This window comes from Clarias gariepinus, chromosome 27 (assembly GCF_024256425.1).
Source record: "Clarias gariepinus isolate MV-2021 ecotype Netherlands chromosome 27, CGAR_prim_01v2, whole genome shotgun sequence".
Taxonomy (NCBI): Eukaryota; Metazoa; Chordata; class Actinopteri; order Siluriformes; family Clariidae; genus Clarias; species Clarias gariepinus.
In genome coordinates, this window is record NC_071126.1 from 15,085,925 (window position 1) to 15,112,064 (window position 26,140).

Sequence of the window (26,140 nt, forward strand, 5' to 3'; positions counted from 1 at the left end):
CGTCGGTTCTTGTAAGGGGTTTAAGCGGCACTAAGAATAAGACTGACAGGAGTGGTATGTTCTCCCGAGTGTGTGTGCCGTCCTGATCTTGACTTTAAATTTAAACGAGAAGTTTAAACCCTTAGGGGGCCACAAGTGGTACACAACCTCATCATCATCAAGTGTGCGTTAACTGTATTACATCACACACACACACACACACACACGACAAACCACAAACAGGCAGCATCTGTTTGCTTTATTGTGTGTTAAAGTCACACAATAAAGAAGCGATCCTGTCCATACCGGCTTCTGATCTTTTACACACTCCATACGTCCGGGCCAGTGACCCCTCACTACACCATACAGGTGTTGATGTCATCATCACACTGATAACCAGAGAGAGTTACACACACTGTGACAAAGCTTCACTAACAGCCAGTTTAGCCAGCAACAAAACAACAGAAAGAAAAAAGTAAAAGAAGAGACAAACAGCAAAAGAGTGAGAGAAGGAAGGAGTGAAAAGAAGAAACAAAAAAGGGAGCAAGAGAGAAAGTGAAAAAGGAGAAAATTAAAAGTCAAAGTAAAAAGAAAGGGTGGAAAAAATTAATGGCAAAAAAAAAGGAAAGAAAGGTAAAAAATTGTGAAACCATAAGTAAAAAAATAAGGCAAAAAAGAAGCGAAAGAACAAGAGAATAAATGAAGAATAAATGTTGTGAAGAAGGTGCTGAATGTCCAAATAAAAAAAGAGATAAAAAAGAAAAAAAAACTAAAGAAAGAAAGAAAAATGTAAGAAGGAGCACAGAACAGTATCTATATCTATCAATCTATCTATCTATCCTTAGGGCTACGCGATTCTTGCTACAAACGTGAATTACAATGTGTCTTCACAATTTTTTGTTCAACTAAAACATTTATTGCAGTCAAGGTTAAAAAAAACTGTCTATGCACTATTATCCACTCTATGTTGAAAATAAATAGAACGTTGACCATATTAAATCAAAATAACTAATAAATAGCATCTTTAATGAGACTCGGGCAACTAGAGTACTTTATCACTACACACATTAATTTGTTGTTTAAAGTTGTTTGAAATTAAGCACATAGATTACAGTACAGTAATTGTTATTAAATTGTCTAAATTGACATTTAGTGTATGCTGATAAAAAAATAATATAAACTAGCGCACGAGATGATAAACACAACTTGAAATCAAAAGATAAAAAAATAATAATAAGAGGACACAAGGACCTATAGACAGCAAGAGAAGGAGAAGTGAAAGAAGAACAAACAAATGCAGTGTTATTGTTATTATCTTTAGCCCCGCCTCCTGCAATCACTTGACTCATACCATCACACAGTTAACGTGACTGCCATACTGCACTTGTGGATGTGAATCTGCAACACCACATTAAGGCTTAAGGAAAACATTGTGAATGCACAGCGACTGAACCAAAACCTGTCATCAATACACACACGCGCGCACACACACGCGCACACACACACACACAAGCTAATGTAACCACCCCAAGTGTGTGAGCGCGTGTGGTGAAACTGGAGCAGAGTGTGAGTGTTTTGAAACCGGAGAAGAGATGACGGAGGACAGAGGTGAAGGTGACTGTGGCCAAGACATCTGAACTGAAAGATGTAGGCAAATAAATAAAAAAAGAACAAAAAAGAAAGAAAGAAAGCTAAAATAAAAGAGGATGAAAGAAATTAAGAGTGGAAGAAAGAAAGACCTGTCAGTGTGAACATAAGATATTTTTTTTTCTCCTTTTCCGGTCCATGACTCACATCCTCTGCTCATCATCAGTGTGTTCGCTATTTAACCCTCTTCCCATTTCACCCCTTTTAAGCGTTCAGACTGAAGTGCTGCCGTGGCTACATGATATCACGCTCATGAATGAAATGGTAACTGAAAGCATGAAGTCAGCGGATGAATGGGAAGACATCGGGAGACGGATGTCGGATGCGGTCCTCCTTTATTTCTATAAACGGTGAACTGTGCTGTATTATTGGATCCCGGACCATCGTCCCAGCGGAAACTCGTAGCGAGAGGGGTGGTGGGGTGATTAAGGGGTTGTAATCCGAAACAAATGGAGGAGACGTCGGACAGTCCGAATACGGATCGATATGGAGACCGAATACTGGTGTTACTTTAAAAAGCCGGTGATGGGAGGATGAGAGCAAGGCGGAAGCGCGGTATTATTGGAAGAGATCAATTGCCTCGCTAGTGAAGTGGAATGGAGTGGTGCTTGTGTGTGTGTGCGTGTGTGTGTGTGTGAGCGCATCAATGGGCAGCCGGTAGTGGACTTGAGTCATGTCTAACTAATGTGAATGAAAGGAATAAATCATGACAGGGAGTGCGGTAATATGAGAGTAATCGATATCAGGATGGTGTGATGGAGCCGAATTACCGCCATCACCTCAAATTTGATTGTTTTCCTATAACAATGTGTTCCCGAGTGATTTATCTTTTTACAACACAGCAATTTACAAATGCTGACAGAGTTTTATGTACGTACACAATACTTTTTTATCATTAGTTACATTTCATACTGTGGAACATCCATAACACAAAGACCAGCTTCTCACCAAGCCTGCTTTTTGTCTGTCCTTTAGAAGAACAATACAAATATATACATAAATAAATACATGCAACATGTCCTGTACTAAGAAACATTCCCCCTTGCTTAGACTTCCTCGTGGGGGAGAGCTTTACACCGATACACAAACATCAAAACAACATTTTTAAACAGAAAAGCTGCAGCATACCAGCAGGGTCTTTTTTTTTTTTTTTTGGAAGTAAGACTTGTGATGTCACATTCAGTATAATTAACAGACACCACAAGAGGAAATAAGCGACTGAGTGGGTGGCAAAGAGATGTCTTGACATCCAGTCAGTCCCACCTTCACACACACACACACACACACACACACACACACACACACACACACACACACACACACAGAGCAGGGAAAACCAGCTGTAAAGGGAGGGACCATCATTCCAAGGCCTCCATTAAAAGCTCCAGACTGAAGATGAGCAACCGTCTGTTTGCCCCCCTGGGGCGTCACGCTAACCTAATATACACTTTATGACTTATGTCTGGCTTCACAAAGCTAATAAAATCTGTACCGTAACAGCTTTCGGTCAATTTCTGAACCAATGCAAGACTAGTATGGAGTATGAATGAAAAGCCTAGCACAGACCTCTTTACGGATAAGCTGATCAAGAAGAACATATGGAACGGATGAGTTTAAAATGCTTTAACAAGCACGAACAGGCTGAAAGTTAATTAGCGCTGAAGGTTACTCTAAGAAAAGGAGAGAGAGAGGGAGGATTAGTCACCTCAGCAGTTTACAGTCTCTTGCTAAGAATGATTTCTTTGTTTATGGATTTTACTGTTTTAAATAAAATAAAATAAATAATGTTTTCCTTAAGACAAGGATTTTTCCAATGCTGTGTTATTTTACTGTCTGATTAAGCACGTGCAACCCAGCACAATGATCAGGTAATATATAACATTAACCATTAACAAAAAGTGTAACATGACTCTATATTGTGAAGTGTTTATTCTAGCATGTAGAGTTGTGACCTCATACGGTCGGGTGCACATAATGAATAAAAAAAAACTAAAAAAAAACTGGTATTGATGTTGGTTCCAGGTTATTCAGTTCTCTGTACAAGAAGCTATCAAGGTTTAGCACAGAGTGACCCGACTTGACCAGACCTTGCATCTTGACACGCCCGTTTTCAATGCTGACCGTACCTTAATCCCTGTAACTTAAATCTTCTTACTTTTCCCAGTACATGCCTATACGTTTTATTTATAAATCTGAACCTTATATGTTTTTAAAGGTTTATAATTAAACAGCCTATTAAAGAGGCAGGGCTGGATACACAGAGTCCAAACGTGGCTCTGCTCCAAGTGGAATCCGTCAGCTACACATTTTTCTCTTTAGGAGCTTGGAGAGGTTTCATAATAACATGCTTCATTCTGGGTTTTGGCAAAAATCAGTGTTAAGAATAGCTCTAAGATGGAAAGCTACAGTGCTTCCACAGGCAATGAACAGACAACTAGTTTCTGTTCATTCCTGTGCATCCTCGGTGCAATTTCTCCACCAATCAGGAAAGACTAACCGTTAAAGAATATTACTCCAGTGCTTCCAGTCCTACAGGATGATCAGGTTCCTCCGCTACAGAACTCAAAGTTCAAATCAGATCCATAGTATCCTGTTTTTTTTTTCACCCCATGACACACGATTGCATACAATCTAGAGCAACCTGGTAATCTACTTCCTGTCCCGTAACAGCATTAGGATGCTCTTCTATGAATCTTGTGGAGCAGAGATACTAAAATGGATGTTAGCAGACAGAAGGCAGGAGATCTAGGGGGGCTTTTCAACACTTGCTAAATCCAAGTTAATTTTTCGGTTCAGTTTTACACTGCAGAAAAAGACAAACATTTACATTTACATTTAGTCATTTGGCAGACGCTCTTATCCAGAGCGACTTACATTTTTATCTCATTACACATTTGAGCATTTAAGGGTTAAGGGCCTTGCTCAAGGGTTAGAGGAAAAGATCAATGTTTACAAACCAGGTGCACACAGAATTGCGGTCATATTATACATTTCTGGTTTTTATGCCAACAGGCACAATCAATATATACATGGCTGTGATAAAAGTATTTGTCCCTTCCTGATTTTTTTCCCCATTTTATTGTATATTTGCCAAACAAGTTTTAATATTACACAAGGTTAACCAGAATAACAAAAAAATGCAGCTTTTAAATGATGAGTTCGTTTATTAAGGAGTTTGCGAAAAAGCTGCTGGGCCCTATGTGAAAAATATATTCTGAAAGAAAGTCTGGACCTGGACCTGGACAACACGTAATAATTGATGGAACCATGAATTCTGCACTTAAACAGGCTGTTCATGCTTGAAAATCCAGCAAGGAAGCCAAAATTCCTCCAAAGCGATGTGAAAGAATCACTGCCGGTTATTGCAAACCCTTGATTGCAGTTGTTGTCGCCATGGGTGGCACAACCAGTTATTAGGTTTAGAGGCAATTACTTTTTCACATAGGGCCAGACACAGCTTCTTTGGAAAGCTTTTTTTTTTTCCTCTTAATAAATGAAATCATTATTTAAAAACTGCATTTTGTATATATTATCTTTGTGTAGTAAATTTGTTTGCTTATGTGAATTATTGAAGTGTGACAAATAAATATAAAAAAATCTGAAAAGGGTAAATACTTTTTCACAGCACTACATGTACTTCTAGCTGTCCATGTTTGTTACTCTCTGTTATCTGTCATCAGAGTGGCCTTAAAGCACCCTATCTGTCTCGTGTGTAACGAGAACGCGGACGGCTCTGAGCACACTCTTCGTTTGTTTATTTCGGAAGCGAAAGCACAACTTGTGAGCGGCTCATGTGTGAGTAATAAAGACCAGCCAAAACCTGTCGCTGTGTGTCTGACAGGCAGAGGAACGAGATGAAAAGCATCTGAGGTAAACATCACACAGAAGCGGCGTAATCAGTGAGGATGAGTGCGACTACAAGGCTTTCTCATCTAGGTGTCAATAAAACACAGGCAAAAAATTTGAGACACCGTTAAGAAGACATTCTGTACACCGCCGAGTTAACTGTTCCAACCTCTTCACCCTAAGCGGGTACAAATGCTGTCTAGCTGCTGAGCTGTTCACCTAATGCGCTGCTTAAAACCCTATCGTTAAAAGAGTGTAGAGCAGCTGGTGTGTCAATATGTTCCATGGTGGAAGGTTAAGAGGGGAGGGGATGTCGCAGGACGTCTAACCCAAATTACACCTCCCTTAATCATGGCTTAACTACATTACCGCAACATCTCCTGCAAGATGGCAACAAGTGACCCCTGCCCGGATAACCAGACGACGTCATGTCTAATGGAACCCAAATCTTATCTGAGGGGGAACAGATTCATGCAGAAGCTCCTCTTGGGAACGAACATGAGCTAATGGTCTGGGATTTGGGGACCATGATCCTGATCCGGATCAAATTTAGGCTTAAGTGCTAAGACTTGGGGTTGACCGAATTCTTTTCGCACCTGAGGACAAAGAGCGCTTACTAATTCTTGTTATAATTTGACAACCAGATGGCATATTGTGCTTTATAGCCATGTTAGCTCACTCTTAGGGTACACAAATGTACTTAGTGGTTTTGCGTTGCCAGTGGACATTCCAGTAAAGTCTGTGACAAGGGAGATGAGATGTACGTAACAAGGTCTGGCTCTCTTCTGAGAAGTGATATTTATAGGGTGCATCAGGAGATTCTTCCTTTCCTATGCTTTCGTGTTGCATGCTGTTGATCACCTCTTGGCTAAATAAGTCATGTGGCTTGGGTTTGCCTTTCGACACTGGTGATCCTCACAGTGCAAGCCGACACCCTGACGTTGCCCTGTGCTCGACCTCCACTGCGCCAGAGCTAGGTGGAAACAGTAACCCAGCAAGATACCATCAATACAGAGGATTAGAACAGCAAGGTTTTTTTTTAACTTTTGCTTAAGAAAAATGCTCCTTTAGGCTAATTTAGGCTCTAAGCATAAATGTTGAGAGGTAAAAAAAAAAGTGGTAAGAATTTGCTTGTTAGCACAGCAGGGGCTCCTTAACAGCTGTGAATCTTCAACCCGAGAGTGAACACACCAATTTACTCCCATCAGACTGGCAAGAACTCATGAGGTTAAAACAGAGAATGAAACAATGTCCTTGTCTGCATTATTTAGGAATGCCCAAATAGAGCCATAGACCACCCCCTGGGGTAATTATGAGGAAGTTACTCTTTCCACAGTGATATAATTGGTATAATTAGTGAGATGGGTCAGCAGGCGGCCTGGTTCAAATCTAGAGGAATTTCCTGCATCTAGTTCTAGGTCACTTAGACAGTATTAAAAATGAAGATCCTTAAACTGCTCTCCTTAAACAAACAAGGGTTAAAAGTTGCAAACTCTAATCTGAGGAAATTATGCAATTATATAATAGAAATACGAGGGGCATCCAAATCAAAATTGGACTTGCAATTACATTTCTAATGTACATTTATAGAAGCACAATACGGTGATGAGACTCTTAGCCGCAGTACAACCTTGAAAACTTGAATGGTGCAAAAATTTTTCAAGAAGGCAAGGTGCCTCTGAGACCCTGCAGTCATTTCTGTGAACATTCAGTGAGTGGAACGTCAGAACCTTAAAAATTAACAGTTAACTTGTTGCCAACTTGTGAAAGTGATGCACCTTTCTGTGGAAACTGTACACACAATAATCCACCAAAACCATTCGCACATTACAGAAACTCGTCTGGGAGTTATTGCCACATCCCCTGTACAGTCCTGACCTCGCTCCAAGCCATTTCTACATGTTTGGGCCATTAAAGGAGATCCTGGGAGGCCAGCGTTTTAGACTATGCAATCATGGCTGCGGCATACTGAGGTAACTTTCTACCTTTATGGTATCCAAGCACTCGTGAAACTAACTAGGCTGACCTATATTCTAAGATATGTTTTGTCTGGAAGTCACTAGTTGTTGAACCCAATTATTTTAAAACCTGGGGATCCTCTGTGTATCTTGGTTTGCTGAGATTTGACTGAACACAGGATAAACTGCTGTGACATCAATGCAGGACACGTCTCCGGGCTTCTAACAAACTGGAATGAGGCTGCTGTCTCGTTATGCAACTCACTTAAAGAGAAAAATCAGCGAAACACACAAACAAACAAACAAAAAACGTCATTATTTAAGCGGCCACATGCATACATTCCAAAAGGCTGCTAATGCCAGACTATGTAAGAGTTCGACAGGGATCGGTCCGCTAGTAAACCCGAGAGTAGTGATTATGTGGCAGCTCCCTAAATAACACCCTTGTCTTGTGTGGATTACAGCATTCCTTCTGAAGGAAAGATTTTTGGTTAAAAAAAATAAATAAAAAAAATACCATTCTCTTAGAATTACAAAAACAGGCTTCTTATTAAAGAACGCATGTAACACCAGACATCCTGCGGTAAAACCTTTTTTTTTAAATGCTTTGCAGGGAACTACTGCATGAACATTATTTGCAAAATTGAAACATGAGGCATCTTCCTTTCCAAAATATTGTTTCATTTATCTTAAACTAGTGTCGGATGAGTTGTGAAGAACAACAAAAAGGGTCGTGTTTGGGAGACATCCTTCATCATCTCAGCAGAGATAAAATGAGAAAACTAACAACACAGATCTTCATCAAGAAAAGACTGTTGCTCTGGGAATGACTTATGATTAGGATCAGAGGACAACAACGACAAAAAGTCCTGCTGCATATTTATAGCAGTTTTTTATGCCATAAGAAATACGTGGGTGGACACTGCAGGGATACCTTCACAATGAAGTGTTTCATTAATGATGGTCACATTTCCTTATGCATGGTGCATGTACTGCAGTAGTAGGTGACATTAATCTGATGGACCCCAGGCGCTGGGAAAATAATCTGACCTACTTCAGCAATGCTTCCTAAACCTCCTCAGCCTCAGAGATGTCTGTAACCAGAGATGACTAATGACGATCCCTGTTCCTGTTCCTGCGCCATCCGGTGAGATCACGGCTCGGCTTCCTACGCAGCATTTGCAGACATTTTCACGGCAGATCTGCGACACTTCTGGAGCAAGCTGTCTATTCGATGCGATGTGGTAGATCGTGCAGGGCTGAAACACTCGTTCACAGAATAGGATACAAGCAACTGTGGATCCTCTGCGGCTCTAGCAACCGCACAAGCGTCGAAATCTAGGACACAGCCCAAGGTGATGCACGTGACTTTAATTCCTGGCTCTTTGCTGTTTCGGTGACTGATTCATTGATTTGTGATGGTAAAGCCTGAGTCCATGGGCCAAGATCAATGTTAAACGTGCTGCTGGCTCTGTGCATGCATTAGCAGTCGAGAGAGTGAGTTGGGTAAAGATGAGATGTGATATGAGATGAGATTCAGGCCAGCTCATATTGGTGGGGGAACATAATGTTTTGTGGGATACACGTTTCAAAATCCCTCATCGCATCCAGCACTAATTAAAACCTGACAACTGCTCCTGTTGTGATGAAGACAAGGCTTCTATGGTAACCAGCAGTCTCTTGGGTAAACAGTCAAGAGAGTACAGCTAAGGCTAAGACCCCACCCTGATGCTCACTGGCAAACAAGAACAATCAGCACTCTGGGATGCTTAATGTAGCAACACAGATCTTCAAAGGTGGTCATTCATTTAACTATTTATTTGAAGAATATAAATGTGGTAGGAACGGACTAAGAAAGTTGATCTAAACTTTCTCATCAAGAATCCCTGAACATCCTTAAGTCAAACTGTGAGAAGAGGTTTCTCCAGAAGTTCCTGGGTCTAAAAGACTCAGAAAGTCTGTTTTAGTAATTTAATTAGCATAAAGACCACAAACTTGGATCAGACTGAATGCGCAGCCGGCACCTCTGATCTGAAGCTAGGACTGTTAAATATTAGATCTCTCGCATCTAAAGCAGTTATAGTTAATGAAATTATCACAGATCAGGAGTTTGATATACTCTGTTTAACAGAAACCTGGATTAAACAGGACGAGTATGTAGCTCTAAATGAAGCTAGTCCTCCTGGATACAGCTACATACACCAGCCTCGGTTAACTGGTAGAGGAGGAGGCGTCGCAGTTATTCACAATGATAATTTGACTATTGTACAAAAACACGGACACAAATTTAATTCATTTGAAATTCTTTATAGTAACATAAGTGTATTTAACTATATTAAGTCAGCTCAGTCGATCCCGCTAATTGTCATTTACAGACCTCCAGGGCCGTACTCGGAATTTCTTAGTGAATTTGCAGATTTCCTCTCAAACCTAGTCATTTCTGTAGACAAAGTGTTAATTGCTGGAGATTTTAATATTCATTTTAAAAACCCAGAAGACCCTCTGAGAACTGCATTTATGTCTATACTGGACTCGGTAGGAGTAAATCAGTGTGTAGTAGGACCCACTCATAAAGCAGGTCACACTTTAGATTTAATAATATTATTTGGATTAAGTATAAGAAATTTATTCACAATACCACTATCTGAAGTTATCTCAGATCACTATCTTGTCTCATTGCAAGTGTGTCACAATAATAATGTACACACAGCGCCGCGCTACCGTATGAAACGTACATTCACATCAACTACCAAACAGAGTTTTATCAGTAATCTCCCAGAGTTCCCAACTTCGATTAGATCACCGTCTGACCCCACAGAACTCGATCAGGCGACTGAATATTTAGAGTCGACATTTCGCTATACCCTAGATAATGTAGCTCCAGTCAAAAGAAAAATTATTAGAGATAAAAAACTTGCTCCCTGGTATAACGATCACACGCGCACTTTAAAACAGACCGCTCGGAAATTAGAACGTAAATGGCGTCAAACTAAATTACTAGTATTTCAAATAGCATGGAAGGAGAGCATCCTGAACTATAGAAAAGCTCTTAGTGTAGCTAGATCAACATATCTCTCCATTCTTATAGAAGAAAATAAAAATAATCCTAGATTCTTATTTAATGCTGTAGCTAAATTAACCAGAAATAAGACCACTGCAGAAATCTCCACAACAACATCATGCAATAGTGAGGACTTCATGAACTTTTTTAATAATAAAATTGTAAATATTAGGCATAAAATTGAGGTTTTGAAACCGAACAATGTAATTGATGCAGATGTTAATCTAGCCATGTCAGACCAGAACCTAGAATACTTTACTCCCCTTGAAGAGAATGAACTAATTTCACTCATCTCTTCTTCAAATTCATCAACCTGTATATTAGATCCTGTACCGACACATTTTCTTAAACAGATAGTACCAGCAATAATAGAACCCCTGTTGAGAATAATTAATTCTTCACTCAGCATTGGATATGTTCCAAAATCTTTTAAATTAGCAGTTATCAAACCAATAATTAAGAAACCTGACCTCGACCCCTGTCAGCTGTCCAGTTACAGACCAATATCAAACCTCCCCTTTATCTCTAAGATCCTGGAAAAGATAGTAGCGGAGCAGCTATGCTCATATATACATAGGAATGGCATACATGAACTGTATCAGTCAGGATTTAGGCCTCATCACAGTACAGAGACGGCGCTCGTTAAAGTAGTAAATGACATTCTATTGGCCTCTGATCAGGGTTGTGTAACTATGCTTGTATTACTTGACCTCAGTGCAGCTTTTGACACTGTTGATCACGCTATTCTTCTTCACAGATTAGAAAATGTAGTGGGAATTAAGGGTACAGCCCTCTCCTGGCTCAGATCCTATCTGACCCATCGTTATCAGTTTGTAGACTTAAATGGTGATTATTCTGCATGTTCTCTAGTGGAGTTTGGCGTTCCGCAGGGTTCAGTTTTAGGTCCACTGCTTTTTTCCCTTTACATGCTTCCTCTGGGCAACATAATCCGTAAGCATGGTATTAGTTTTCATTGTTATGCTGATGATACACAGTTATATGTCTCAGCAAAACCTGATGAGAAAAAACAGCTTACTAAAATTGAGCAATGTGTGCAGGACATAAGAAATTGGATGCTAACTAACTTCCTTCTGCTAAATCCGGATAAGACAGAAGTTCTAGTCATAGGACCGCATACAGCTAGGAGTAAAATTTTAGATCATACCGTAACTTTAGATGGCCTTTCTGTTCCATCAAATGCAACAGTGAAAGACCTTGGTGTGATTATTGATTCCAGCCTTTCATTTGAAGCACATGTAGATAATATTACCAGGATAGCATTCTTTCACCTCAGAAATATTGCCAGAATAAGAAATTTATTGTCGCTAAACGACGCAGAAAAACTAGTTCATGCTTTTATCACCTCTAGGTTGGACTATTGTAATGCCTTACTGTCTGGTTGTTCAGCTAGATGCATAAATAAGCTTCAGCTAGTCCAAAATGCAGCAGCGAGAGTCCTCACCAGAACCAGAAGATATGAGCACATCACCCCTATCTTATCTTCACTCCATTGGCTCCCTGTGAAATTTCGCATTGATTTTAAAATACTACTCTTGACATATAAAGCATTAAATGGTCTCGCGCCGCAGTACCTGAGCGAACTGCTAGTGTCTTACGATCCGCCACGCCTACTTCGATCAAAGGATGCAGGCTGCTTGTCAGTACCGCGTATTATGAAAAATACAGCTGGGGGCAGAGCTTTTTCTTACAAAGCCCCAAAGTTATGGAATAGTCTTCCAAATAGTGTTCGGGACTCAGACACAGTCTCAGTGTTTAAGTCCAGGCTAAAAACCTATTTATTTAGCCGAGCATTTTTATAAATAGATTTGCCATAGGTAAAGGAGCAGATCTGGGGGACTCATGGACGTAGAGTATTATGGTAAACTGGTATGTTTGGATGCTGTCTTCCTCACTCTCATTGATCACTCAGGTTTGCTGACGGTGAGGTGATTGTTTGTTTTACATGTCAGGAAGCCCTCATGTTTGTGTTTCCTTCTGGCTCCTCCCTTTTAGTTATGCTGTCATAGTTAGTCCTGCCGGAGTCTCTGCTTGCACGCTACAGTTAATATACATTCACATTATACATTGTGTGACTGTGACCATACCTAACTGCCATCTCTCCTCTTCTTCTCTTTCCCCCCCTCTTTCTTTTTCCTCTCTCCTCCTGTCCCCCCCTTTCACTCTTTCTCTCTCTCTCTGTCGAGCTACACATGTCGTTCCTGAGCTGCCAGTGATCCAGACTCCCTCTGCCCTCCGGACCTGTCTGACCCATCCTGGTGCCCCGCTTCTGGCTGAAGATCTCGTCACATGGATGCCCCGTGTGTCTCTCTGGGATGCGTCTGGTGTCTGGGAATGATTCTCTCTACCTAGAAAATGGTTCTGGCCTTGACTGGTGTTGGCAACTGTTTCTCTGGGGACTTGACAGTTCGATAGTTCATGACTGGAACTTCTTACAAGTCTACCTGGGTCTTCAATAACTACCTGGACTCCATATTAACATCATCTAACATCAGCTATTATAGCTGAACTGCCTCCCACCCTACACACTGTATAAATGCAGATCATTTACTGCTTTTTGTTTCACCCAAATGAGGATGGGTTCCCTGTTGAGTCTGGTTCCTCTCAAGGTTTCTTCCTCTTACCATCTCAGGGAGTTTTTCCTTGCCACTGTCGCCCTCGGCTTGCTCACCAGGGACAAACTGACCATTTTGATTCATACAAATTCACATTTCATACAAACCTAAATAATTCTTTTGACTATGTAAAGCTGCTTTGCGGCAATGAAAATTGCTAAAAGCGCTATACAAATAAAATTGAATTGAATTGAATTGAATACACCGTGCTCTCGTGGTACATGCATGGACGGCTCTGGCTGGATATCATTGTAAGATGCCCAAACCAACTTATCTGGGTCCTCGTGATTCAGAGGAGGAGCTGCTTCCATCAAAGGTGGCCCTCAGAGATTCTGACAATTATTTTGGTCACTACTCACAGTTTGAAGAGAAAGATGTATAGACTGACCTGTAAACAAAAAAGGTTCCTAAGGAACCCCTGTTACCACTGACCTGATCCTTTGTCAATCTTAAACACACTAACATTTACAATGACTCTTGTTCAGATACCAAAGAGGTGACATGACTTTCATTTGGATTCAAAGACAGAGCGTCTGCTTTGTTGATCATCTATAAGCAGATGCAGACGTGTTAAGAGAGACCTTAGAGTTAAGAGAGAACAAGCCTTTACCCTCTTCGGACTTCAAAGTGAACGCAAATGTCAACTTTATGAGAAGACAACACCTCAGTGCCACCCTCTAAACACGTATGTGTACAAAACAACCCCAACTGTGATGGAACGATCCATAAAGATCCGTCCAAAAATATATTCAATTACTGGTTGAAACCAGCGACTATAAGTAAATGTTATGACTAATATTTGAGTAACGCTTTGGGCTCATGCTCTGATTTCAGGCTGTGATATTATGCATTTCAGATACATGACTCATGATTTGGCCTTTTTAAGGTAATTCCTTTCAGGAACCAACACAAACTTGGCAAAAGTGTCTTGTACCAGGACTTTCCTTTATGAGGATGTCCTGAAGAAAAAACAACCTAAAATAAATAGACGCTGCCTGAACAGTTAATTGTGCTTACGTCATCACACCGAGTTCTGTACTACTGGTCGTAACATGAAAAAAATACGCAAGAAAGACAAGCATTTCTCACTAGCTTGACTAACCCCGAGATTAGTCCAAAGCATGCTGATCAACAGGATTTTTTTTAAAAAACATTTTACATATTTAAATGACTATATACAGTTTGAGTTGTACTTAAGTACTTCCTAAGACGATACTTTTCGTAGGATGAGCCCCTAGGCTGCAGATGTATTAGAACAGGAAGTAAATTGGGACTTGGCCAATTGGGAAGATGTATTAATGATGATTAGAGGATAATCTACAGTAATGGCAGCAAAACTGATTTTTAAATTAATAATTTAAAAAAATTCCTTTGTCTTCGTTTATTATGTCTTACAATATTGTCACTTGATAGATTAAGACTGAAGGTTTTGTACCTGAGCCGCCAACAGCACTTAGGGCATAAATACATTACTGAAGTAGATCGCTGTTTAGACGTGACGTCATCAGTGTTGTCTGTCTATTCAGTGTGTGCTTACACGTGCCAATTGTATCCTCTGACCCATTTATGTGTATGTGATATACACATACATCTATGTATCTGCTATATCTATGTGATATCACCCAAATAAGGAATGGGTTCCCTGTTGAGTCTATTTCCTATAAAGGTGTCTTCCTATTGCCATCTCAGGGAGTTTTTCCTTTCCACCATCACCCTTAGGTTGCTCATTAGGGATTATATTTCATACAAATTTCTTTACACTTTTTAAACTTATTTCCATTATTTCCTGTTGTGGATTCTTTAAAGCTTCTTTGGAACAATGCCATAGTTAAAAGTGCTATATAAATAAAACCGAACTGAATACTGTCATCACTGCTCACACACACAACCCCAGCTGATGACAGTATTCAGTTCCTACTAAACAGGATTAGAAGGTTCAGTGGTGCTGTACCATAAATATAAATATATAAGTCAACTGACGCTTCCCGAAAATACAGCCTGGCCTACCTAGCTGTAAAAATTATACAGAACATTTGGGACATTTGGGTCTTTAGGTTTCAAACAATCAGCAAAGACGGCAAACAGCATCACAGTCCAAGCAGCTCTCGTCACTGTTGCTGATCCTGACAACCGTTCCTTTCCTTTAGTCCACCTGATTAAGTGTTTAAGATGTTGTCTTATGATTGTGGCTGAAGAGCATGGCTTGTAATCGTCACTTAATCAAAGCACCGATTTCAGCTTTGTTTACCTTCACATATGAAGCATTCGCTCTGTCTGAAATAAACCTTGATGTGTGTGTCTTTTTTTCTGCTTCATTGAAACAGGTGAGAACACATTTCAAGCTAAGGTGTGGACTAAATGAACTGGTCTGAGAACATCAGTGATAGGAGGATGCTGTCAGCTTTAAAAAGGAAACTATAGCATGGTATAACTATGAATTTAAGAGTATGTTTTGTGTTCCATCACTTCCTGGCTCCCTAGAAAACTTGATGAAATCAGAAGCACTAATATCACTTTGGCTCATCGTCAACAAAAGCACTAACACGAAAAACCAATAGCTCTGAATCAGCAATGTTGAAAAGGTCAAGGCAGTGACCTTTAGAGTGCTCCTTACCTTCCACGCTGTCTGAGCAGGAGGTTCCTATGCCTGTGTCGGCGCTGTCGGAGGCGGCGCTGTGGCGCCTAGCACGGTTACTGCTGCTGATGGAGGACGAGCCCTGCCATGCTGACTCACAGCCTGGCACCCATCCGGGAGAGGACGCACTGGAACCTGGGCAGCAAAACCAGAGAACACGGTCACCACAGAAACATCCAAATAGTTAAAACATGGGCGAATAGAGTCTGAATGATGAGCCTTGCGTAATCCTGAGGATGTTTATCATAATTGTATAATGATGCTGAGATGAGGAGGCAGAGAAAAAGCTAAACGTCTTTACTCAGTGTTCCTTGTGTGCACCACAGCTCTCTCTCTCTCTCTCTCTCCCACCTGACTCATACAAGGACAAAACAAGGCCAAGTGCATGTTCATCGTGTAATGCAGTTAGACGCTGCAATTAACACCGTCCTCTTTAATGTAAATCAGAAAGAAACACGGCCTCAGTTTCAGTTACGGGCACGTGTAATATGAATACTTTCACATAGCTTTATATTCAGATAATTTAACTGTGCACAATTACGGGTGTATGGGTGACTCAGTTCGGAAATGTAAATTTCGAACTATTTTTAATTTGAGGTGCAAAGTGTGGAAAAACATGGCCATCACAGTGATAGCAATAATCAAGTGAGCAGCATTTTCTTGTACAACTTCCCAACCTAAGTTACATGCTTTAGTCGAACATAGCATGACTGGGTGTCCATGTAGGTTTTCGTCTGATTATTACCAGTAAATGTCTATTATTTTGTAAACACAATTCTTTTGGGGAAATATTTTACTTGAAGCTTACTAGGAGACATCTGTACCGGAACCGAGTTGGTGAGCTTTTCTACAGTTTGAACCTCTGAGCTACAGTAGTCTGACATCCTCACCACCAAGGGTAACAGCAGAATAAACCTACAACTTCTCCCCTGAAACGCGTGTCTCAAGCACCCACCGAGGGCGATCGTACAGTAGGCAATGCCGTGCTATAAAAAATATATATCTTATGGGATGAAACCAGCTTTATTCAAGCCCTGATTGGAAAAAATACTATTATAACTAGTGTATATACAGATAAAGACAAGAGTGAACACAAACAGGCACTGAACAGTAAAGTAATTGCACAACATTTTAAAAGTTTTGATTTACCATTTTGAAAACACGATAGAAACATAACATAGCAAGAGAGTCAGACGTTTATCATTACTGAGATTTAAACCTTTAAATTTTTCTGACTCAATCCTTCTTGTCATGAAAGATATCAGTGTTTCACAAATTTCTGGAGGTTTTTTTCCTGCCATTTCAGCTGCTTATTTGCTAGGGAGGTTGTCTTGCTCTTCCACTCCTTTTACAATACCCCAAAGGTGTTCTACTGGATACGAGTCAGGTGACATACTTTTTTACCGGGTCACAGTTTTCATTTTTTCTTCTTTAGAAACTCCTCCATGATTCTGGCACTGTGCTCTGGCTCATGATCATGCTTTAATATTCCACTTCTGCACTGATCCTGGAGATCGGGAATCACCCCGTCAGCGAGTATTTTGGGTAAACCCGCCTAGTGCCATTTATAAATGTCATCTCCACGGCAAGTTTTGCACTCACACAGCCCTGTATCATCACACTCCCACCTCTGTCCTTCACTTTCACTATTACTATCACTGTGGCAGTCCTGGCCAAACAATCTGCACACTGTGGAGCAAATGTATTTTAAGAAGTTCTTTAGCAAAGTTTATTCTTGCAGGTTTATGCAGGTTTTTTTTTTCCTTTGGACACCATCCACAGAGGTTATGCAATATCCTTGACACTGACTAAGCTTTCAGAGGAACTTCTATCGATAACCTCTGGGCCAAATCTGAAGCACTTGCCGGTCTGTTACTCAGAGCTATATTGGTTAGAATAGCTTGTTCTACAACTCCTGATCACAACTGAGGTTCGACTGATTTTGAGGTAATCACTAATCTTCCTCCTACATCTTCTTTAACGTTTCATATACAGATTTGTCAACTCCTCTGGAAATTATTTTCCGTGTGGAGCTACGATGGAACCGGAGACACAGATAAGACAGACCAAAGATCCGCAACTGGACAAGTTTTAGGGGATCATTTTATAACCATGTTCAAACAATTCATTTAACTGGAAATCATAGGAGTAATCAAGCTTTTCTTAAGGTACGTTCACTTTTGCTTGGGGCTTGTCTTTTCAATATCATCTAGCTGAAGTTTTTTTATGGTTAAATAAAAAAAACATTATTTGTCAGCTTTGGAACATTATTGACACCATTTTGAATCACTTGACACTAAGGTGAAATTAAACATGTTCCCTGTAGTATATTGTAATGTTTTATATAGTTAGTGCAGAAAGTAGCTGTTTGTGTGTATATAGTTTTTTCATCTGTTCTTCTTGAGGGGTCGCCACAGTGGATCATCCTATCTGCACACAACGTGGCACATGTTTTATGCCCTTTCTGGCGCAAACCTCCCATTTTATCCGGGCTTGGGACTGGCACTGCATCTAGTGGCTGGGGTTTGGGCATTGGGTGGGAATTGAACATCATCTTACACACAGCATGTGCAACACCTGCACAAACATCTTCTCTGGACATACATATTACTTTTGTGTTCTTGGTCCATTTTATTTAAACTTTATTTCTTCCCACCTTCCCCTAAGTAATTATAGATTTATTACAGAAATTAATAAAGATTTATCCTTATATACATACATATATCACTGCCTGTCAAAACTTTGGACAGCTCTTTTAATTCCATGATCTTTCCTGATTTTTTTTTTCTACATTTTGTAAAATGATGCTGAAGGTGTCCAAAATATGCTATAATCTTCTTTGATCAGTTGATATAGAGATGTGTCTGCTTGATTGTTTTTTTTTAATGCACTTGAAAATACTGTTGTAAAACAGCTGACACTTGTTGTTGTTTAATAACTTAATGAGATACAGGTTAGTTCACAATTTGTTTTTAAGAAATGCAGTACTGTTCTGGAGTGTGGAAAATAAATCCAAACTTTTGACCAGTACTAATATATATATATATATATATATATATATATATATATATATATATATATATATTAAGTATTAAAAAGACATTGTATAATCTCTAATCAGTACCATATAGTAAAATGCGTGTGGTTTTATATTAGCCTTTCATTACACTGTAATAACTTAGCAGAGGAAGTGCTGCCAGATTTATGCAACATTACCGTCATATATTACAATGCGCAACACTTCGTTAATCCCTCAAAAACGATATTAAACACTAACCTGACGTGCAGCAGGATGAAATGAGGTATAAACCACTCAGATAGAAGATGAACCAGATACCCAAATTCAAGCTAACGTTAAGCTAGCAGGCTAATTATTTCTTGTTGCTAACTCCCATGTACTAATACCAGGATAAATATCCAAAGCGTACGAGTGAATGGGATAGCTGAAGATTAAGGTTCATTTATTAAAGTCTAAACTACAACTAATAATGTTTCCCGGCCAATCAAATTAAGATAAATAATAACGAGGGTAATAAAGCGCCTTGCTAAGTGAGCTAGCTAACAATAAGATGCCGTTAGTCGCACACTGAGATTCCGCAGGCAGGGTAACGGATAAGGCGCGAGCGCGACCAATCTTATTACATTTATCCGGTTTTATTATCTAAAAAACAACTCACCGGTTTTATAGATATCCAGGCCATCCTCGAAATCGTTTCTGCTCCACATCTCGATGGATTTCATGCGCTATTAAAGTCGTAAATGTCGAAGGAATTTCCAGTAATAATGAACTGAATTCCCCCCAAAGAAAATCACACACACCCAAGACTGGGATGAAATAATCTCGTTTTTCTCTACCTGTAATCCATATTTCTGACAAAATTTGTATATATTAAAGATATATGATTAAAAGAATTCCCGTTCCTGACTCCTGGTAACACTCACTCATCTGAAACAAGAAAGAAGCAGCGCTGAACTACAGCCGTGGTGCCAACCGCATCGCGAGACACTGAGCTTAAACCGATGTCGCGCTCCAAACGCCTTATGCAGCACGCAAAGTAACCTTATATGACACATAAAATGCATTACGTAGTACCCTACGTAGTGCACAAGTACAGAACACAATCGTGCATTTAAAACGCGTCCTAAGGCTCGTGCGTGTCCTGGCTCTGAGTGGAGAATGAAAGCAGCAATCAGAGCTGTTAACTCCGCCCACTCTCCTCTATATCTCTCTCACACACACACGCACAAGAGCACGAAATAAACGTACTTCTGCTCATTTGTTCTTCAGTCTGTCACGGGTCAGACTTCCGTCAGGGCGATTTAATTTGGTTAGGTGTGGATGTATACGCGGACACACACGCACACACGCAGCAGAAACGACTCGAGTCGATTCCGTTTGGGTGCAAATCGAAACACTTCCACTAACTCGACTCCCTTACGATTAACTGACTCACTTCAACTGACTTGACTCTGTTGAAAATGAACTGAAACGCTTGAATTGACTTGATTCTTTTAAGATTAACCAAATCACCTTAACTGACTCGACTCTTTTAAGATTAACCGAATCACTTCAATTGACTCGATTCTCTCAAGATTAACTGAATCACTTCAATTGACTCAACTCTCTTAAGATTAAGTGAATCCTTTCAACTGAGTTGACTCTCTTAAAATTGACTCTAGCACTTCAACTGACTTGCCTCTTTTACAATTAACTGAAAACGTCAATTGACTCGATTCTCTTAAGATTAACCAAATCAACTGACTTGATTCTACTTCTAGATCAACTGAATCACTTTAATAGACTCGCCTTACTTAAGATTTAACCTTATCACTCCAGTTGACTCGACTTTATTAAGATTAACTGACTCACTTTAATTGATTCAACTCTCTTAGGATTACCTTAATCACTTTAATTGACTCAACTCTTTAGTAATGAATCAAAAGTTTTTGAATTTCCAACTCCGGTTCAGTAAAGTCCCATGTTTTCCCTTCTTCCATTACACCTGATTCACAACCTGATCCAGCCCCGGCTGAATTGTGAAGTGTGTTTCTCGTAGCAGTGGAAACATGAAAATGTGATAATCAATAATAGGCGGGGGTCAAATAACAGCAAGGCTACCTATATTAATATTGGACCACCGTGACAGACTAATGGACTGCCCGGACAAATTTTGAACAATCTTATGTGTCCTCCTCACCTCAACCAGGTTTAGTGCTTCCTGGAATAAGTATAGGTGGGAATTTACAACCATTCATGGAAAAGGGAGGCAGCAAGATGACTGTCTGTGTGGTTTCCTATGTTCTCCCTGCGTCTTTGCGGGTTTCCTTCCAACCCCCAAAACCTGCTGGTAGGCCCTAAGGTGTGAAATAGTGTGTAAATGTGTGAGCATCCCATCCAAGGTGTATTCTTGGGTAACACCCCATGTTCCTGGGATAGATTCGGTAACCTAAACCACCCAGACCGGGTAACTAAAGGTGAATAAACAAAGAAGGAACCACATTATATTAAACAGAGCAGATGATCATATTTATATGCGAGTAAGATTTTTTAAATTTTTATTAGAAAATCATCTCAATAAAATTGAGAAATAATCATTTCAATAAAATTATCATGAATGTGAATTGTTCAGGAATGCCAGTGCTAACAAAAGATGATTGGTATTCCACTTGTTTAAACCAGGGTGAGAAAACGCACAGGGAGTCTCCTCGTCCCAATCCAAACACACATTCTTTCTAAAGGAAGTTCAGGCGGACTATTTAAGGAGACTGGAATCCATTTTGCACCTGTTCAGTGACAGACCGAATGTCTGATAGGAGCATGTGAAGTTTTCCAAGTGTCATCCTCAACAGTTTAACCTGAGTGGGATCTAATGGAATGGTTTAATAAAGTAAACACGTTTGGGGATAGCTGAAGTGGAAATATTTTTATGATAAGAAGAACAAGTCAGAATTATGCTGGGCTTTATCTATATGAATAAAAAAAAAGTTTTGTCTGTACATTTTTCATTTCACACATTGGAGAACCCGAAACCAGACTCTGCCTGTCTGTCCAACCAGGTTTTGTCACAGCATCACACAAAACTGCCAAGACAGAATTTATTTAAACTTTGTTTTTGTATTTATGTAGTAGCCTAAAGTTAAACCTGCACCATAAACATAATCAAAATGTTGAGTAGAACTGAAGTTATGAGCCATTATGTGCCAGAATATGTCACAGCATCAGATTATGTCACAGGTTGTGTCAGCATCAGGGCGTGGCTATTTACATCGCTCGACGAGATAATAATAACAAGCGGTAATGTGAAGTGCAACTATGACATGAAACACGAGTCATTAGGACAAACTTTCACCGCAGTTCAAGATGAGTGCGTGTAAAATACCTGAACTGAGAGCCCAGTGTTGTAAAGCTGATCAGCAAATAACTGAATCAATGATCTTATTGTGCATTTATCAGAGCTCTGAAGTCTGGTTACAGCTGTGCTTTCTGACACTTATATGTACGGTATATCTGTAACAAGCAATTAAGCAACTGTGTGCATTCCAGCAATCTACTCATTTTACTTACAGTATATATTTTTAGGTGTTAAAATACAGTATTCTGTAAATGCCTAAAACATAAAAATACCCCAGAACAAATGTGATGTACTGTATTTTATTTATCATCACTTTCATTACTCTATTCTATATCCTACTGTAATCAATTCTATTGACAAAAAAACTTCCTACAGAATGAGGTTCGCTTCCTGAATATTGCAAAACAGGCCTGATATCGTAATTCACTGAGCACGTTGTTCACAGTTTCATCATGTTCTGTGTTGCCCGTACACGTTTCCTCTTTTTTAAACCTTGAAACTGCCGTTATTGCAGAAGAATGCTCCTGGCATGTTTGGCATTTCGTACATATTCAGGACAAAAGGTTACAATTCATTGACCTGATCAGCACTAACATCTCCCTGGGTTTCAGGATCAGCAGAGAGGAACAGATGAAGGAGAAAGGGCACGCATGCAAAATTAAAGCATTGGGGTAGCTCAATTACTTAATCCAATACAGCTCAGTCACGTGTGAACCCGAGAGCAACAAAATAAGCATGCACGAAAGCAGAGGAAAATATTTTATCTACTGTAAAACATGTAACATAGCATATATAATATATCAATGCAGAAGAAAATGTCCCTTACAGGGTGTTCTTCCGGCCTGTTTTTAAAGACATACTTTACCCTGTTGCTCATGCTCTGTATTTTATTCATAAAAGCTTAGCCAGTGGCACTGTTCTGCCCTACTTTACACCTCTGGAAGCTTGTAAACAATCCGGTTCCAAGAAGCCACTCAGTTCTGTCTAAGGTCTACCTGTCCCAACCTGTCCTTTTTTTTTTTAAAGGATATAAAGTGTGATGTTATTTCACTTCTTCTTCCATATCGCTTATCCTCTACAGGGGCCTGGAGCCTATACAAGGTGGGGTACAGTACACCCTGGACGAGGTGCCAATCCCTCGAGCATTTTGAGAAATCTGTATGTCTTTGGACTGTGGGAGGAAACTGGAGTATTTAGAGGAAACCCACCAAGTATGTGCAGAATACGCAAACTCCACACACACCCCTGAGATGAGTATCAAACCTTCCACCATGGTTGTGCAAGGCCACAGTGCTAACCACTACTCCAGCGTGCCGCCCTGTCTTTTCTCAGCTTTCCTTACTTCCTCAAGTGCAAATAATTGTCCTGGTCAGGTTTTTGACTACACCCCAGTAAGTGCTCTTTCTACAATAATGACCCACAGTTGGGTGATAAAACATTGCGGCTGCCCTGCTGTTGCCATTTATTATTTATATATATATAAAAAAAAAAATCCCGGAACAGTTTAAATATACTTAACATTATTACAATCTGTATTTCAATAAACCAGTGAGCACAATAAAAAAATTTATTCTTCTGGGTTTGTGTGTTTTTTTTACGCCGGATGCTCTTTGTGTCCTATTTTGTCCGGACTTGGGACCGGCACTGTCCAGTATCCAGTAAATAGGGTTTGAGCATTGGGTGAGAAAACGGGCCTCCTGCATGGTGGACGAAAAATAAGTACACGCTCAAAAAAGTACTTTAAGTGCTTCACAAAAAACTGAGTGTTTTTTTTTAAGTTGATTTGGGTGTAAAAATAAATGAATGTGCAAATGAAATTGATAGCGACAACATTTGACATTAATTTAACAAATAAGAGGAAGCCTTTTCCATTACTGCGATAGCTTAGCAAGCTAGTTGCTAGCTTCTTCTTCTTCTTGTTTTACAGCGGTTGGCATCCAGTAAGTTGCATTACTGCTACCCCTTTACTCTTTCCTACCATTGCAACCCTGTACAGTATGTGATTGGCACCCTGTCCAGGGTGTACCCCAGCTCGTGCCCCAAGTCTCCTGGGATAGGCTCCAGACCCCCGCAACCCTTTATACAAGATACAGCCATATAGACGATGAGTGATGATGACAAACTGAACGTGTAAGAGTTCAAAAAGAGCCAGAAGAATTTGCACCCGAGAGACTAAGTGCATGGGATCCGTTGCCCAGGTAACCATCAATTGCCTTGGTGCACCAACTAATCTGCGCTTTCTCAATGACCTGCCAGTCATATCTCACATCACTAGCATGCAGATGATACAGGTGGTGAGGTACAGTATGGCTGATTCTGGAACAGTGTGCTGAGTTAATATGACATACTGCAGCATGGCCCAAACCCAAGCCTCTACTCTCCAGTGCATTCATAACCATCTTACTGAGTTAGAATTGAAAGTTGTGGTCATTCATGAAGTTCCTTAAAGTTATTTTATTTGTATAAAAAGATATCCTTTTCCGTATATCGTTTGAATGCCTACTACAGTATTATAGCTAGGCTGATGATGTTCTCTGTATCTTCTACTGAAGCCAGGGTGATCTTCTGACATTTATTTGCTGATGATTACAGAATGTAGTTTTTGGTTTTAATATGTATTTCTATAGCTGATCTTAAATCATCAAATAACATTAGGACGCCATTCTGCTTCGCAAACCAGCTGATTTTATTCAGCCTTGATCAAGGTCTCAACCATGTAAGTACCAATATACTGTACTTTCTCAACAGAGATGATGGCACTTGATTTTGTGGATCCAAATGTTTATCCTTAAGCACTCAAGTGTCTTCTAGCAAAAATTTTAGCTGGTTTCCACCCAGTCCTCAGTACCTCCTGCTGATTTGCCACACACGCTATGTGTTTTCTCATAATAATCATAAAGAAATAGAAAAGTTTATTACGTGTCTCTTTTCCCATTAAAGTCACTCACCAATTAAATCCAACCAGAAACCCCAAACCTATCAAATTATAGAGGCATTATGATCTTTGACTCTACGTGGGTTATTTCAGGTCACGCTCGTATCTCACTGACAGCTTTCAGTGATCCTTATAAATATGTAATAGCCCTAATCTGGCACCTTCCACTGAAATGCTATACAAAAGCTTAGACAATGAAAGATTGCGTAATGTTTTACATTATTAATACGACTTATTATGCATACATGTACAGTTCCCTTACAGCCGTGTGTCAGCGGCCACATGTTCTCATACTACTTTAACACCCGGCACAAGACCAGAAGGGCAGCAATTATATACTGTACAGTGCCTGGAACAAAAAAAATAAATAAAAAAGATAAAGGGAAGTCACCATTTTGGAAGGGTCAAATTATTGGCCTGCATCAAGCAAAGAAAACAGATAAGAAGATTTAAAATGACTGGAACTGGTTCAAGAACCCTTTAACATATTAAACTGTCAAAATGGAAAATGCAAGAAGTGATGATACTGTACTTTATTAAGATGTACCTGTATATGATGTGTGTGTGTGTGTGTGTGTGTGTGTGTGTGTGTGATTGAAACAACATTAAAATCTTCAACGACATAAGCCGGACTCATTCCTGTACACTCTAACGTTTGGAAATCCTCTCCATTCATGACAGCACTGACTGTCGTCACGACACACAGAAGGTCCAAGCAATGACCGCGTCCTACTCACACCCCAGACAAAGAACAGACTCTGCTGTGAACAATCCCACCGCTGTTACTGATCCACAAATACCCCAGCAATCAGTAGCACACATTATGCGGCGGAGTGACAAATAAAACCAGCATTAAGTGAGATTCAATCAGAGTGAAACACAACATACAGCACAACACAAGCTAGCTCTCTGATGAAAGACCCTGTTCTGGTAGCGGATTCGATTAGCTCTAGTATTAAACTGTGTCATTAGCAAACAACACACTTCCTCACAGAGGAACCCACATGGTCTGTTGGTCCACACACACACACACATGCGTGCATTCGAAAAAAAGAAAAGAAAAAAGAAAGAAACACACACACACACACACACA

At 39.9% G+C, this 26,140-nt stretch overlaps 1 protein-coding gene across 2 annotated transcripts in view; it reads right to left on the reverse strand.

The window, feature by feature from the left end:
- Positions 1-26,140, reverse strand: part of cep85l (centrosomal protein 85, like) — a 59,007-nt gene that overhangs the window by 30,440 nt on the left and 2,427 nt on the right. The window contains exons 1-2 of one of the 2 annotated variants that reach the window (XM_053489090.1): positions 19,437-19,744; positions 15,739-15,894 (exon numbers count right to left, since the gene is read on the reverse strand). In XM_053489090.1, the coding sequence (XP_053345065.1) occupies positions 15,739-15,894; positions 19,437-19,500 (220 nt within the window). In that variant the 5' untranslated portion in view covers positions 19,501-19,744. Of the gene's footprint in view, positions 1-15,738; positions 15,895-19,436; positions 19,745-26,140 lie in introns of those variants that run through there. The other variant, XM_053489091.1, reaches the window with a different exon arrangement.